At 38.4% G+C, this 16,397-nt stretch overlaps 1 protein-coding gene across 1 annotated transcript in view; it reads left to right on the forward strand.

Moving 5' to 3' along the window:
- The window catches only part of SYCP2 (synaptonemal complex protein 2), a gene marked incomplete at its 5' end in the record, with an annotated part of 101,186 nt that extends 86,526 nt beyond the window's left edge, over positions 1 to 14,660 (forward strand). The window contains 9 exons of the mRNA XM_081097502.1: positions 6,687 to 6,777; positions 7,040 to 7,189; positions 7,706 to 7,833; positions 12,383 to 12,477; positions 12,563 to 12,662; positions 13,004 to 13,062; positions 13,205 to 13,283; positions 13,388 to 13,444; positions 14,526 to 14,660. Coding sequence (XP_080953628.1) covers positions 6,687 to 6,777; positions 7,040 to 7,189; positions 7,706 to 7,833; positions 12,383 to 12,477; positions 12,563 to 12,662; positions 13,004 to 13,062; positions 13,205 to 13,283; positions 13,388 to 13,444; positions 14,526 to 14,609 — 843 coding nt within the window. The 3' untranslated portion in view covers positions 14,610 to 14,660. The remainder of the gene's footprint in view (positions 1 to 6,686; positions 6,778 to 7,039; positions 7,190 to 7,705; positions 7,834 to 12,382; positions 12,478 to 12,562; positions 12,663 to 13,003; positions 13,063 to 13,204; positions 13,284 to 13,387; positions 13,445 to 14,525) is intronic.
- Between the last annotated feature and the right edge of the window lie 1,737 nt (positions 14,661 to 16,397).

Raw genomic sequence — 16,397 nt, forward strand, 5'->3', positions numbered from 1 at the left:
AGGTATTCTTTAAGAAGAGGAGGAAGAAGAAAAAGGTAAAGATAAAAAATATGAACAACAAAGTGGCAACAAATACATATGTATCAACAATTGAATTTAAAAATCAAATGAATATGTGCCACGCCAGCACAGCCAAGGGTGAACCTGAGTCAGGGTGGTGAAGGATTTAGAAAAGACAGACAAGAGAATAAAGCTGGGTCTCGGTGGGACACTGCTTCTCTGATGGAGAGACAGTCTTGGCACTCACAAGCCAAGTCTTTATTTTATAGCCAGATTCCACAAGGTAAAGTAAGGGCATGGTTCAGATGTTTACACTGTTCTAATCTACTCAATTACATGCACCTGAACTCTATCAAGCCCACATTACTCAGACACATGGGGCCACGTGTTCAGACTATAGGTTCAAACTTACAACTATAGCTGTTGGCTATAATTGTGCTGGGAGTGTTCTGCCCTCCAAGATGGGACTTGCACATGGCAATGAGAGGACTGTGCCCTCTCATGAGGCTTGAACCTGTCCAAACACTGTAGTCACTCTCCACACAAAGAAAAAATCTGATAAACAGAATAAACTGGTAAATGGAATAGAATTGGGCATGGAAATAGAAGAGATTGACGATTCTCAGAGGAATGGGGCTTTGGGGGAGGAGGGTGCAGGAAGAGATTAGACAAAGATCTTATATGCATGTATGCATTACCTATGGACGCAGACAATAGGGTGACAGGGGCCTGGGGCGAGGTGGGAACCAGATGGAGAAGGTCTATGGCAGGAAAAAATAGGGATATCTGTAATAATCTCAACAATAAAGATTTTTTTAAAAAGGAAGAAAAACAGTATGACTATAGTATTTGCTTTAGAGCAGTGGTTCTCAACCTTCTGGCCCTTTAAATGCACTTCCTCATGTTGTGACCCAGCCATAAAATTATTTTCGTGGCTACTTCATAACTGTAATGTTGCTACTGTTATGATCGTAATGTAAATATCTGATATGCAGGATGGTCTTAGGCGACCCCTGTGAAAGGGTCATTTGACCGCCAAAGGGGTTGCGACCCACAGGTTTAAAACCGCTGCTTTAGAGTTTTGTAAGGAACTTTAAAACTGGTAGGTAAATACTATGCATATTAAATTTAATATATTGAAAATTCCTTTTATGTGTTGTTACATGTACTATTTTTTTTTAAATTGATTTTAGAGAGGAAGGGAGAGAGAAACATCAATGATTAGAGTGCATCATCGATTGGCTGCCTCCTGCACATCCCCTACACTGGGGATTGAGCCTGCAACCCAGGAATGTGCCCCGATCAGAATCAAACCATGCCTGGCTCCATTATTTGTTGCCTGTGTGACATTTTACAAGTTGATGATTCCCTCTGCACCTCTGTTTTCTCATCTGTCAAATGGGGTTGTGAAAAATTAAATAGGCTGATTACGTAAGCATAATACCTGATACATTGTAAATATTCAAATACTTACATAGTAAATTCTCTTGATATGTACTAACCTCTGTATATAAAGTGGAATTAATGACAGTTCAGAACACCTATAGCCAAGATCTACAACCTCTAATAAAAACAACCTTATGTTTTACCACTTCAAACAGTGTTTTTATTCCTAGAAATGTTTTAAGGTCCTTTTATTCTGTTTAACCAGTAGTTTTCACAGACCATATTTTTCAAACAGACTTTTATATGAAACCTCCAATGTGCCAAACAGATAAAAATGAACTATGCTGTTTAGAGCAGATAGGAGATCTAAACCAGGGGTCCTCAAACTATGGCCCGCGGGCCACATGCAAATACAAATATTGTATTTGTTTCCGTTTTGTTTTTTTACTTTAAAATAAGATATGTGCAGTGTGCATAGGAATTTGTTCATAGTTTTTTTTTAAACTATAGTCCAGCCCTTCAACGGTCTGAGGGACAGTGAACTGGCCCCCTGTTTAAAAAGTTTGAGGACCCCTGATCTAAACCTTAGCCTACTTAGCCTCTCTCCAGTAACCCCAAGGGACTTTTGCAGGGCTCTCAATTTTTGCACACCACAATTTGAAAAACAGTTTCCCACTAGACCAGCCGTGGGCAAACTACAGCCCGCGGCCCGTTTGAAATGAATAAAACTAAAAAAAAAAAAAGACCGTACCCTTTTATGTAATGATGTTTACTTTGAATTTATATTAGTTCACACAAACACTCCATCCATGCTTTTGTTCCGGCCCTCTGATCCAGTTTAAGAACCCATTGTGGCCCTTGAGTCAAAAAGTTTGCCCACCCCTGCACTAGACTATCATCCTATGGTCCTTTGTCAGTATTACTCTATCAGCCTTACTTTCACTGAATCTTTTATCCTTTCGGTATCCTGGTTTTCAAATCTCAAAACCTAGGTAATCGCCCACTTTCTTTGATGCTACTTTGTACTAGATGGAATTTAAATTGTTACATTTATTGGCTGGACATTTATATGAGACATTTTGTTTCCTACTTACTGTGTGCTATTAATTAGGTATTGGAAATTTGCTCTATAAGTTAGTTGTACCAGCTTGCATACTTTACCCTCACCAACAGTGCTCATTTCTCTATAGTTTTCATTAACTGGCTGTTATCAAATGTTTCTGTTTTTGCCAACCTGATGCCTATGTAATGTCTCTCACTTTAATTTTCATTTTCCTGATTAACAGTATCTAGTGTTTTCATATGTTTTTTGACCATTTTGTGAATTGCCTATTTTTTCCTTACTTTTAAATTGCGTTGTTTGATTTTTCTTACAAACCTATAGAAGTTCTTAATATACTCTGGACATTAATTCTGTATTGGTTATATACAACACAAAATTTTTTTCCAGTATTTATCTTGCCTTTTTATCTCCCACAACTTTGACAGTTCCACCAGAATTGCCTGCCAATCTAGATTCTCCTGGATTTTGCGTATAGCCAATCACAAACTGCTATACCTGATAATTTTGCATTCTGTTCCACTCCTTATTCTTTCTGGGGTTTGTTTGTTTGTTTGTTTGTTTGTTTATTAAGGTGGCTATGATCTCTGGAGCGATGTTAAATAGATATTGTGCTAGCAGATGCTTAGCCATGGTTTTTGGTAGATACTTGTTATCAAATTAATGTTCTTGTTATCTAAGGACTTCTTTTATAATTTTGAATAGATGTTGAATTTTAGCAGCAAATGAATTATACCCTCAAAATTTAAATAGTTTTGGTTTAATAGTTTTGGCTTTAAATAATTTTTTGGGTTTCTATATATCTTGCTCATTCATAGCCCAGTATACTCCTATTAAAAATAATACTATTGTGAATAGAAAAAAATGTAAATTTTGTTGTTTTTAAATAAGAAACATAAAATTGCAATAGCTATTCAGATGTAAATAATTATAGTTCAGAAAAAAAACAGTTTATAGATAGTGAACCTCCAAATATCAATAACAATCATATATAAAGCAAAAGGGAGAGGTATATATGGTAGTATGGCCATAAAACTTTCCCTAAACTAAGGTGGTCTGATAAGAATCAATTATTGGCCTTTAATAATTATTGTAATATTTTCAACTATTATCTGTAAATCTCATGTTTAAAATATGTAAGATAATTGGATCATAGAAAACTGAAATTTTTATTTTCTTTTTTCTAAAACAGAATTCAATACTTTCTTTACATATATACTAGAGGCCCAGTGCATGAAATTCGTGCACTGGGGGGGGGGGGCGTCCCTCAGCCAGCCTGTGCCCTCTCGCAGTCTGGTACCTCTCGCTCCTTACACCCACCTGCTCGCTGCTCCTTAAAGCTCGGCTGACTGCTCCTTTGTGCTGCTGCAGCTGCACTCACCAACCGTGAGCCTGGCTTCTGGTTGAGCAGCGCTCCCCCTGTGGGAGCACACTGACCACCAGCGGGCAGCTCCTGCGTTGAGCTTCTGCCCCCTGTGGTCAGTGCGCATCATAGCAACTGGTTCTGGTCACTCTGCTGTAATGGTCACGTAGGCTTTTATATATATTACTTTCAGAGAGGAAGGGAGAGGGAGAGAAAAACATCAGTGGTGAGAGAGAATCGTTGATTGGCTGCCTCCTGCATGCCCACTGCTGGGGATCAAGCCTGCAATCCAAGCATGTGCCCTTGACTGGAACTGAACCTGGGACCTTTCAGTTCACAGACCAACGCTCTATCCACTGAGCCAAACTGGCTAGGGCAAAAAGCAAAAGTTTTTAAAATGAGAAGAAATAAGGTCTTAAATGGTGAGGATATAGCTGCTGAACCAATGACTTATATATTTATAACTAGGACTTTATAGGCTTCATGATTATATAGGAATTTGGTTGATTTTTTGCCACTAAAAAGTCCGTCACTCCATCAACAAAAATATTTTAATCTGTAAAATGCAGAAAGTTAAAACAGAATTTTAAAGCATGGAGGGGCAGGGATTCGCCCTAGACTTAAATGGAGTAAGAACAGTAAACTACGTAAAGGAAGGGAACTGGAAGTGGACACTTTCATGAAATTTGACTGGAAGAAAGAAACCTGTATGTTGAAACAGTAAAACACAAGGTTAGATGAAAAAGATGTCTTAAAGATACAGCTTGAAAAAAAGTTTAGAATTATTTTCTATTATATTCCCCCAGTTTCTGACTCAAATAAATTAAAACCCTAATAAGGAAGAATTGAAAAGTAGGAGTAGTCACAAAAGCCAGCTCGAAATTATTACCATAGTTTAAGATTGAGGTTCACCTAGGAATTTAGATTAATGCATAATAGTGTCAAAGATGAAAAGACAGATTTCTAGGGAGAACCAAGATGGCAGCATAGGTTAACGCCGGAGTTTGCTGCCTTGAACAACTATTTCAAAAGTGAAACTAAAAGACGGAACGGACATCACCCAGAACCACAGGAACGCTAGCTGAGTGGAAGTCCTACAACTAGGAGGAAAGAGAAATGCATACGGACACTCAGAGGAGGCGCAGTGCTGAAGTCAAATTCTGAGGTGCGGAGTGCGCGGAGCGGGCTGGCGGCGGAGGGCGCGGTTGGCATTTTCAATCGGGAGGGAGTCACAGACTCTGAGCTCCAGATACGGGCGAGTCTTTAGGGACCCAGACTCAAACGGGAGAAGCGGGACTGTCTGGCTTCAGTCAGAGCGAGTGCAGCTTTCTCTCCGAGCTTTGCAGCGGGTGCTGGGACTCAGAGAGGCAGAGCCCCTGGGGACAGGACTGAGAGCCGCCATAACTGCTCTCTCCGGCCCACCCTGTTGATCCTGTGCGACCTGCCCCACCCAAGCCCTACACAGAGGCATTTGCCAGATAGCCTCAGGCAAAGGCTAGATTAGCACCTCCCTAGAGGACAGAAGTTCTCTCACTGCAGACACAGCTGATTGTCACAGCCACTTGGCCTGGAGGTCAAACCCTCCCTGGTATTAGCTACAACACTCAAGGCTTAACTACAAGACCGCGCACAAAGACCACTAGGGGGTGCACCAAGGAAGCATAACAAAATGCGGAGACAAAGAAACAGGACAAAACTGTCAATGGAGGATATTCAGTTCAGAACCACACTTTTAAGGTCTCTCAAGAACTGTTTAGAAGCCGCCGATAAACTTAATGAGATCTACAAGAAAACTAATGAGACCCTCGGTGTTATGATGGGGAACCAACTAGAAATTAAGCATACACGGACTGAAATAACGAATATTATACAGACTCCCGACAGCAGAATAGAGGAGCGCAAGAATCAAGTCAATGATTTGAAATGCGAGGAAGCCAAAAACACCCAACCGGAGGGGCGGAATGAAAAAAGAATCCAAAAATGCGAGGATAGTGTAAGGAGCCTCTGGGACAGCTTCAAGCGTACCAACATCAGAATTATAGGGGTGCCAGAAGATGAGAGAGAGCAAGATATTGAAAACCTATTTGAAGAAATAATGACAGAAAACTTCCCCCACCTGGTGAAAGAAATGGACTTACAGGTCCAAGAAGCGAAGAGAACCCCAAACAAAAGGAATCCAAAAAGGACCACACCAAGACACATCATAATTAAAATGCCAAGAGCAAAAGATAAAGAGAGAATCTTAAAAGCAGCAAGAGAAAGAAATTCAGTTACCTACAAGGGAATACCCATACGACTGTCAGCTGATTTCTCAACAGAAACTTTGCAGGCCAGAAGGGAATGGCAAGAAATATTCAAAGTGATGAATACCAAGAACCTACTTTATCCAGCAAAGCTATCATTCAGAATTGAAGGTCAGATAAAGAGCTTCACAGATAAGGAAAAGCTAAAGGAGTTCACCACCACCAAACCAGGTTTATATGAAATGCTGAAAGGTATCCTTTAAGAAGAGGAAGAGGCCAAAACCGGTTTGACTCAGTGGATAGAGGGTCGGCCTGCGGACTGAAAGGTCCCAGGTTCGATTCTGGTCAAGGGCATGTACCTTGGTTGCGGGCATATCCCCAGTAGGAGATGTGCAGGAGGCAGCTGATCGATGTTTCTCTCTCATCGATGTTTCTGACTATCTCCCTTCCTCTCTGTAAAAAATCAATAAAATATATTTTTAAAAAAAAGAAAAGAGGGAGAGAAACAAGACAATCTGAAAAAAAAGAATTTACTGCTTTTGTAATTTCCTGACTTTAGGGTTTGAGAGAGATGGTCAAAGGTGAGTCCAAGAATACTAACGGTATTTTTTTCAATTTTTGATATATATTTTAGGAAAGTCATTCAGCATCTCTACTATCCATGTCTAGTGAGGAAGGAGAGAAAATAAGATGTGACATGCCCTGTGACTCTGCTCATTTATCAGGTTTGACTCACAGCCTTGCTTTTGTTTCTAAGTTATTGAAATGCTGTGAAAGTTCATCTAAAGGAATTATATATTTTAAGTCATACTAAATTATTCATTAGTTCATGTCAAAATGAAAACAAGGAACTAGATAGAATTTAATGCACAGTTGCCTAAAATGACATAAATAATTAATGAAACAAATTCTTTTTTCATAAAAGCAAGAACATATTAGGTATTTAATCAAGATTATAGCACTATTAATTTTTTAACTGTTCTTAAGGCCCTACACACCATCTTAATCGCAAACGAATGTACATAGAAGATATTAATCCTGTTGAAGTAGGATTGGAAGAAGAAGAGGAAGGGAGAGCAAACTTGCTTCCCAAAAAACTGTCTAAAATGGAAAATGCAGATCATCACAGTCACAAAAGTAGGTAGATCAAATGTGTTTGTCAAAATGTAGCTATTTGGGAAGGTAGTTTCGTAGATCTTGAGTGACTCTATCTACAAAACAAATCCTTTGTAAAGACAACTTTGGTCAAATCCAAGAAGGGCCATGTTTTGTCACAAGTGTATTGATGTGAATAATGCAGTAAGAGTCTTTTTTACTCATAAATATCCTTCATCTTTCTATTACTGATTACCTCATACAAATTGTACTAGCGTGTGAACTTAGTGAGAAATTAGTGTGTTACTAGATACTGGGGAGTATGGAAGTAGCTAAAACCATTAAAAATAATCTAAAATGTTCCATATTAATGTTACCATTCCTGCTTTAAATACCCATGCCAAAACATTTTTTATAAATCAACTTTTTAAATTAAAAATATGTCTGCCTTTTTTTACACATAGAACCTGAAAATAAGGTTTTGTTCTCAGCTCATGACAAGTAAGGCTAAATTCGTAAAGTGTATTTTAACTTTGGTTGCTTGCCTTCATTTTTTAGTGTCTGAAAGTACATGTCCATTATCAGCAAATGACTCTTCTGTTCCTGTGAAGAACTGGGGAACTGAAATTTCAGATGTAGACATGATGTGTGAGCAGTTCAATACAGAATTTAAGAAGAAATATAATGTGAGTTATTTAAATTATACCCAGTAACATTATAATTATACCCAGTAACCCTACTTTCTTCTAAACCAGTGGTTCTGAACCTGTGGATCGTGACCCCTTTGGGGGTCGAACAACCCTTTCATAGGGGTCGCCTAAGACCATTGGAAAACACATATATAATTACATATTGTTTTTGTGATTAATCACTATGCTATAATTATGTTCAATTTGTAACAATGAAAATACATCCTGCATATCAGATATTTACATTACGATTCATAAGAGTAGCAAAATTACAGTTGTGAAGTAGCAACGAAAATAATTTTATGGTTGGGGGTCACCACAACATGAGGAACTGAATTAAAGGGTCGTGGCATTAGGAAGGTTGAGAACTACTGTTCTAGACTATCCACTAGTTTGATCTTTTGGCAACAAAACACCCATTTGTGAATTCAACTTTCCTCATGCACTGGTGAAAAATTGGAATGCTTCCTGGGTGAAAACCTTTTATCTCATGAGTGTATTTCTCTTCTAAAAGCCGTGCATTATCCCTATTGTTTTTTTTTCCTACAGGTTCTTTCTCTTTATCCTATTTTTCTTTTTTTTTCTTTTTTTATATATATATATATTTTATTGATTTTTCACAGAGAGGAAGGGAGAGAGATAGTTAGAAACATCGATGGGAGAGGAACATCGATCAGCTGCCTCCTGCACATGTCCCACTGGGGATGTGCCTGCAACCAAGGTACATGCCCTTGACCAGAATCGAACCTGGGACCTTTCAGTCCGCAGGCTGACGCTCTATCCACTGAGCCAAACCGGTTTCGGCTCTTTATCCTATTTTTCTTTTTAACTAGTAGCCCAGTGCATGAAATTCATGCACATTAAAAGGGAATTAATTGCCCTAACCGGTTTGGCTCAGTGGATAGAGCATTGGCATGCGGACTCAAGAGTCCCAGGTTCGATTCTGGTCAAGGGCATGTATGTACCTTGGTTGTGGGCACATCCCCAGTGGGGAGTGTGCAGGAGGCAGCTGATCAATGTTTCTCTCTCATCGATGTTTCTACTCTCTATCCCTCTCCCTTCCTCTCGGTAAAAAATCAATAAAATATATTTTTAAAAAGGGAATTAATTAGCAGAGATATTTTAATATTGCTATTTGCCCTTTCTCTATAATAACTGTGAGAGATGAAAGGAAATTAGTAAAATGTATATGAAAATCATATATAAATTTATTAATAAACAGTATCAAAAGGATATAACAACAACAGAGGCATGACATAAAAATGTCAAAAACATGATATGAAAACAACAGTGATGGAAACAATGACTGATAAAGTGATTCAACTTATTCTAATATCTCCCTGTACACCACATTAAGAGTGAAAACACTTTCAGAGTGCTTGACTAATTTCCCTTGTGATGAAGTACTTAGAACTTTGACTGTAACATCACATGCTCTTCAAACTTGAGAGAAAGCAACATATAACTGACCATGTGCCAAAACGGGTTCAGGTAGGAATATGCCTACTTTGTCTAGAGTTTGTCCTTGTGATTTATTAATAGTCATCACAAATGCTGGCATCACGGGAAACCGTCGTTGAATCAATTTAAATGGGAGGCCAGTGTCAGATAGGGACAAATTAATTCTTGGATTCAGAACAGCCTCTCCCACTGCAGATCCTGTTAATACTTCAGCTTCAATAATGTTAGGTCGTAATATTTTGAAAATAAATCTGGTACCATTACAAAGACCCTATTTACTATTGAGATTTCTCAATAGCATGATGATTGCACCCACTTTCAATTTTAATTTATGACACGGCATTCCCGAAGGACTAATACTATTAACACATTGTTTGCGGGTAGTTTTTATCGTGTGCTAACAGGTGGCACGGGCCATTTTTGCTAATTTTTTGTGCAAATGGCAACGTTCAGGAAAATTACGATAACTTTAGTTTACGTATTTATACATTACCCGCATTCTACCGTGAGTCTATAAAAAAACGTATTAATACGTGTCCCGCGCTCTACTACGCTGGTAGAACATATAAATACGTAAAAGGTATGAATACGTTTCCCGCATACAATGTGTTAAGAAATTCGATGGGAAAATTTTTCTTTTCAGCATCATCTGTGGAATCAGTGGAATCATCACTCAAATATGTGTGAAAATCTCCGAGTATATCCAAATTTTCTTCATTTAATTTTTGAACATGCTCATTTTTTGGACAAAGAATTGCACGTTTAGATATATTTTTAATATTATCTATAGCAGTGGTTCTCAACCTTGGCTGCACATTAGAATCACCTGGGAATCTTTTTAAAATCCTGATTCCTGGGCCTCATCCTCTGGAAACTGTTTCTTTGTTTGGGATGGGGCCACAACATCAGTAACAAAGAAACAATTAAAACTTTATTGTGGGGAGCCGCTAGTGTTTTGGACAGGTTCAAGCCTTGGACTGAGGAGAGGGCACAGTCCTCTCATTGCCATGTGCAGGTCCCAGCTTGGAGGGCAGGGCCCTCTCAGCACAATTATAGCCAACAACTGTAGCTGTAAGCTTGAACCTATGGTCCGAACACGTGGCCCCATGTGCCTGAGTGATGTGGGCTTGATAGAGTTCAGGTGCATGTTGTTGAGTAGGATTGAAACCTAGGAGAATGTTGTAAACAACTTGGTCACACCCTTATTTTGCCTCATAGCATCTGCTATAAAATAAAGGCATGGCTGTGGGCAGGGTCGTTGTCTCTCAGAGAAGCAGTGTCCCACCGAGACCCGGCTTTCATTCTCTTGTCTGTCTTTTCTAAGTGTTTCAGCCACCCCCACTCAGGTTTACCCCTGGCCATGCTGGTGTGGCACACTCCCAGGGAACCACGCTCCCAGGGTGGGTTCCTGCCTCAAACCCCGCCCTTGCCGGAAACAGCTCCAGGAAACAGCTGGGGAGGGTGCAGCCATTGCCAAGACAACCCCTGTAGGACTGACTTCCTTCCGGTTGGTCGCAGCTGTTCTTCTGGATGTGATGAACACCACCCATGGTTTTTATATAAGTAGATTGGTTTAACATTTTGACTCTTCTGTGGTGGTTCTTTTTTTTTAATCTCAGAGGTGACAGCTAGTGAGGGTACTAAAGGATGAGCAGCCTGTCAGAGAAATCCCATTTCACTTTGACCAGCTCTGTACTTACTAGTATATATCTATCCTTAGTTATTGAGGTTCCAATGTGGTCATGTTGATTTATTTGAGGTTGACCTAGTATAAATAGAGAAGCCCTCCTTGGTTGCGAGCCCATCCCCACTGGGGAGTGTGCAGGAGGCAGCTGATCGATGTTTCTCTCTCATCGATGTTTATAACTCTCTATCCCTTTCCCTTTCTCTCTGTAAAAAATCAATAAAATATATTTTTTAAAAAATAGAGAAGCCCTGACTTGTATATAGGGTGGGGCAAAAGTAGGTTTACAGTTCTGAGTACTCAAAACACAGTTTATTATCCTTATGCACAACTGTAAACCTACTTTTGCCACACCCTGTATTATACATCTGGCTTGATGTGAATATAGTAGGTCCTCAGGTTACATCAGAGATCCATTCCTATGGCATGAAGTAATGCGATTTTCACTGTAAGTTGGAACCCACCTACATAAGCACCTATATCACCCACATGGAGCACATACACAGCAGTAATGAAGTGAAACAGTAAAAAAATTTAAAATAATGATAACAATTCCTAACCTTTACTTGTGGTAAATAAATGATAAAAAACAAAGCACATATGTACATACATCAAAATGACGGAACTTTTTTTTTTAATAAATAAACTAATGGCCCGGTGCATGAAATTTGTGCACGGAGGTGGGGGGAGCGGTGTTCCCTCAGCCCAGCCTGCACCCTCCAATTTGGGATCCCTCTTGCAATCCGGGACTGCTGGCTTTTAACTGCTCACCTGCCTGCCTGCCTGATCGCCCCTAATCACTGCCTGCCGGCCTGCTCACTCCCAACAGCCCCCCCTGCCAGCCTGCTTGCCCCCAACTGCCCCCCGCCCCCCGCCAGACTGATAGCTCTCAACTGCCCTCCCCTCCTGACCTGATCGCCCCTAACTGCCACTGCCTTGGCCTCACCACCATGGCTTTGTCCGGAAGGATGTTGGGAAGGTCTCCTGGTCTAATTAGCATATTACCCTTTTATTAGTATAGATGGGAGTAGCGATGTAACCACGAAATGATGTACATTGAGTCCGACGTAACCCGAGGACTGCCTGTATATGTTTTTGTGAAAAATGGTGATAAATAATTCTGACTCTGACTTTGAGGCTGTATTCCTGAAGGGAATTGTAATCACTCGCATTTTTAAAAAATATTGTAGAGTGTAGTGTCCTTATGAAAATGATTAGTTGCCAGTTCAGCCCTTAGTCAAAGCCTTTCTGATGGAAACAGACACTGCTCTGCCTGAGCTTACTCATTAACACTTCCGGCTCAATCACTGAGCTGTTAATTTTTCACTTTTCTAAGTTCTTAGTCATTTACGTTTTGTGGAAAAGGCTTTGTTTTTCATTTTGTTAACAAATATTTTTCAGAGTCACCACAAATTGATGGATAATTTTACTATGCAGTCTTGGAAAACAGCTCAACAACATCTGAAAATAATGAACCGTCATATTCAGGAATACAGGTATGTAATAAAAATCTCCTTTGAACGCTGTATGTTCTGAGTGCTATAGTTTTTTAAAAATAATCTTATTTTGTTTCCTTAATAGGATAAAAAAACTTGATAAATTCCAGTTCAGCATCATAAAAGAGTTGGAGAATTTTGAAAAAGATTCACAGTCTTTAAAAGATTTGGAGAAGGAATTCGCGGTTTGTGTTTTAAGAATTTAAAAATAATTGTATAACCTCATTTTTAAAGAGCTACACTCAGGAAAACCTCTGGTGACCTGCATTTAGAGCCTCCATAAATATTTTTAGTCAATTTCTTATAAACACACTTAAATTATAGACTTTAAATTTATGATGAGGGAGAAATCAAGAGAGATTTTACTTTCAATATTTTTTATCTAGAAAGAGTTTATAACATCTGGAATATTCTTAGCATGTAGCCAGCTTGTTTATTTAAATTAGAAATAGAAATATAGAAAATTCTGTCAACTTTGAATATTTAATGCTATTAAAGCATAACTAGTTTTTGTATTAAAATTTAGGACTTTGGAGAAAAGATGGTTCAGAAGTTCAGTGTCTATCAAAAAAGTGAACAAGAGAGGTTAGTATGACACTTTCTAGGACTGGAATCTATAAAACTAGTTTGTATTATTTATAATGTTTACTTTATATACTATACTATAGAGATTTAATTTGACTTCCTGATAAATGCCTTTGTAACTTGTCATTATTTTACTTGTTAGGCTTCACCATTTGAAAGCTTCCTTGGACAAAAATGTCTTCTATGGCACGGGTCAAGAAGAAACTATTTGTACATCTGAGGTATCAATTTCATATTTTTTATATAATTTCAGTATTGGTTAGTCTATCTTTGTGAAAATTTTATAGTAAATTTCATGGGGAAAATACATATGTTGATTTTACAGATGTGTTCCATGAAAGAAAACATGAAAATTCTGCAAGACAAGCTTCTTAAGAAAATGGTAAATCAATTATCTAGTTTGGGTTTTTCAAATGGAATAAATATGCCTTTATTTCTTTTAACAGGAAATTGTTTCACAGGTTTTCTTTTTAGATTGAGAGGAGGCAGTTTTAGCTTAGTTGACTTTGGTATGTAAATTAGGATAATGGGAGCATATTTATAGTAAAATACTAGAGGTGATTTAAAAGAGACCCTCCTGCCCTGCCTGTGTGGCCCAGTGGTTGAGCATTGACCCATGAAGTAGGAGGTCACGGTTTGATTTCCCATTAGGGCACATGCCTGGCTTGGGGGGCTCAGTTCTCTCTCATCATTGATGTTTTTCTCTCTCCCTCTCCCTTCCTCTCTGAAATCAATAAAAAATATGTGTTAAAAATAAATAAATAAATAGTGAATAAATAGAGACCCTCCTAAAAGAAAAAAGACTATCAGTTTCCCACTTGAACTGTCTCTAGAAGAATGAGTCTAAGCACTATGCAGAGCAGTAGAACTCTGCCTTCTCCAGGAGAAGGGGTATCAGGAAACCCCCCAAAAATTATTATCCACTTGGACAGCAAGACTTTGTATACATAGATTTGGGGATAAAATTAAGTGCTTCTTACAGGTCTAGACCAGAGCTGGTTCTGGGGGAAAGTACAGTTGTATGGGGGCTGAAGGCACTGCTCCAAGTGAGCGTGTCGGTTTTTTCTCAAAGAGAGTAGACATGTTTTTGTATATTTGGTACTAATCCTTTTATATAGGCCATAATGTATTTAATAAATTTTAATAGAAGCTCAACATGCTGAAATAGTTGAAGATCAGGATGTTGAGCTTGAAGCAGACAAGCTAACTAACTAGATTGATCCTTTTTGAAATTGTTTACTTTACTTTCTTTATTTAAATATTAAATATAAATTTCATTGACTTGGGATTGAAAAGACTGAAAGTCGTCTCTCAATTGGTGATCAGTGATGATCATCAAGTGCTGTAGATATCTAGGACTAGATGCTGGGGAAGCAGAGAATGAGTACATTTGTTACAGCATTATGGAAGGGGTTGTTTTAAAATGAATCCCTAATAATGACAATTTTCTTTCTTGGCCATAGCAAGAAGAGGAGCTTCTTAATGTACGCAAAGGACTGCTGTCATTATTCATGGCTTGTGAAACAAATGTTAATGTGGAGCTCTAGCTGTTACCAAGTTCTATCCAATTCCTTTTTGTGTATAACTGAGGAAATACCAAATACAAAGAAAAAATACATGTTCCCCAGGAAAGAGTGCCTTTGACTCTGGATTCAAGGAAAGATCTTATGGATGAGAAAACAAACATTATAATAATACTCCAAACCCCCAACCTTGTCTGTACAATACTGCTCTTCTTTTTTTTTTTTTTTTTTTTTGGCTTCTTTTGTAGTAATATTAGCATTAGGCAGATAGTACTGTTAACTATACTGAATTATATTTATTATATTTACAAAACTAATTTAATCAACTAAAATTTATCACATAAAAAGTATTTTAAACGTATACAGTTTTATATATTATATTACTACTAGAGGCCCAGTGCATGAAATTCATGCACAGGTAGGATCCCTAGGCCTGGCCAGTGATCAGGGCCAATCGGGGCCTTCCTTCCCCTGGCTGCTGACTGCTGGCCAGGGTCTTCCTTCATTCCAAGTCACCTGGTAGTCAGTGCACATCATAGTGAGTGGTCAAACTGGTTGGTTGAACTCTCGAGGGGACAATTTGCATATTAGCCTTTTATTATATAGGATGTATTAAACTTGTCTACTAGTTCAGAATATTTATAGTAATAAAAAAATTAAGCCACACTTGGAGAAGTCTTTGATTTAAAATGTGTAAGTGTAAATTGGTACTTTCAGCACACTGTGGGAGAATATATTTATTCAATTATGACTCCAAAGTACTAAATAGCCTAAAACAATTACTATATTGTCAGTATTTTAATTCTAGGTAGACATCTTAACTCATAGCAGGATGTTTTGACAAGTACTTATTAAGCTGTTCACTGCAGTAATTTTCAAGATTATTTTATAAAAATGAGTACACATTTAATTTGCTTTAATTGCATAGTATATTAAAGTTGAAATAAATGCCATGTCATTTGGATAAATATTATAATCATTATTTTCCTATTTTACAAACATTGGGTCACACAAAGTATCCTTCTCCAATCAGATATCTAAGTACAATATAATACTAGTCAGCCTTACTCACTATTGCTTGCCTGCCTAATGGCAGCAGAATATATGGATACTACCAGTATTTCAGTTCAGTGGCAAAGTGCCTTGTTCTTAGCTTCATTCAATTATTACTGTCAGCTAAGATTTATTGATAGGATGCCAGGGATCCTATTTCAGAGATAGTTACAGGTCTACTACACTATTAAAGACTACTCAGGAGTTGCATTTCCATGTTGCCTGAGAGACTTTTAGAACACTTTGTGGACATGTTTACCTCATCCGTGGCCAGACATACAAGACTCTAATTCAGTGGTTCTCAACCTTCCTAATGCTGCAACCCTTTAATACAGTTCCTCAAGTTGTGGTGACCCACAACCATAAAATTATTTTCGTTGCTACTTCACAACTGTAATTTTGCTACTCTTATGAATCGTAATGTAAATATCTGATATGCAGGATGTATTTTCATTGTTACAAATTGAACATAAAGCATAGTGATTAATCACAAAAACAATATGTAATTATATATGTGTTTTCCAATGGTCTTAGGCGACCCCTGTGAAAGGGTCATTTGACCCCCAACGGGGTCGCGACCCACAGGTTGAGAACCGCTGCTCTAACTCATACATCACATTTTCTCCCTTACTGCACTGTGTGTGTAATCCAGCCCAGGTTCCTACTTCCTCCCTGCTCTTCCTAACCTGCTGCTGTGTCCATGTCATTGCCCCTGTGAATATCAGTTTCCAACATCCTTATCCCCTACCGTCCTAGCTC

Source organism: Myotis nattereri, assembly GCF_964212035.1.
Source record: "Myotis nattereri genome assembly, chromosome: 8".
NCBI lineage: Eukaryota > Metazoa > Chordata > Mammalia > Chiroptera > Vespertilionidae > Myotis > Myotis nattereri.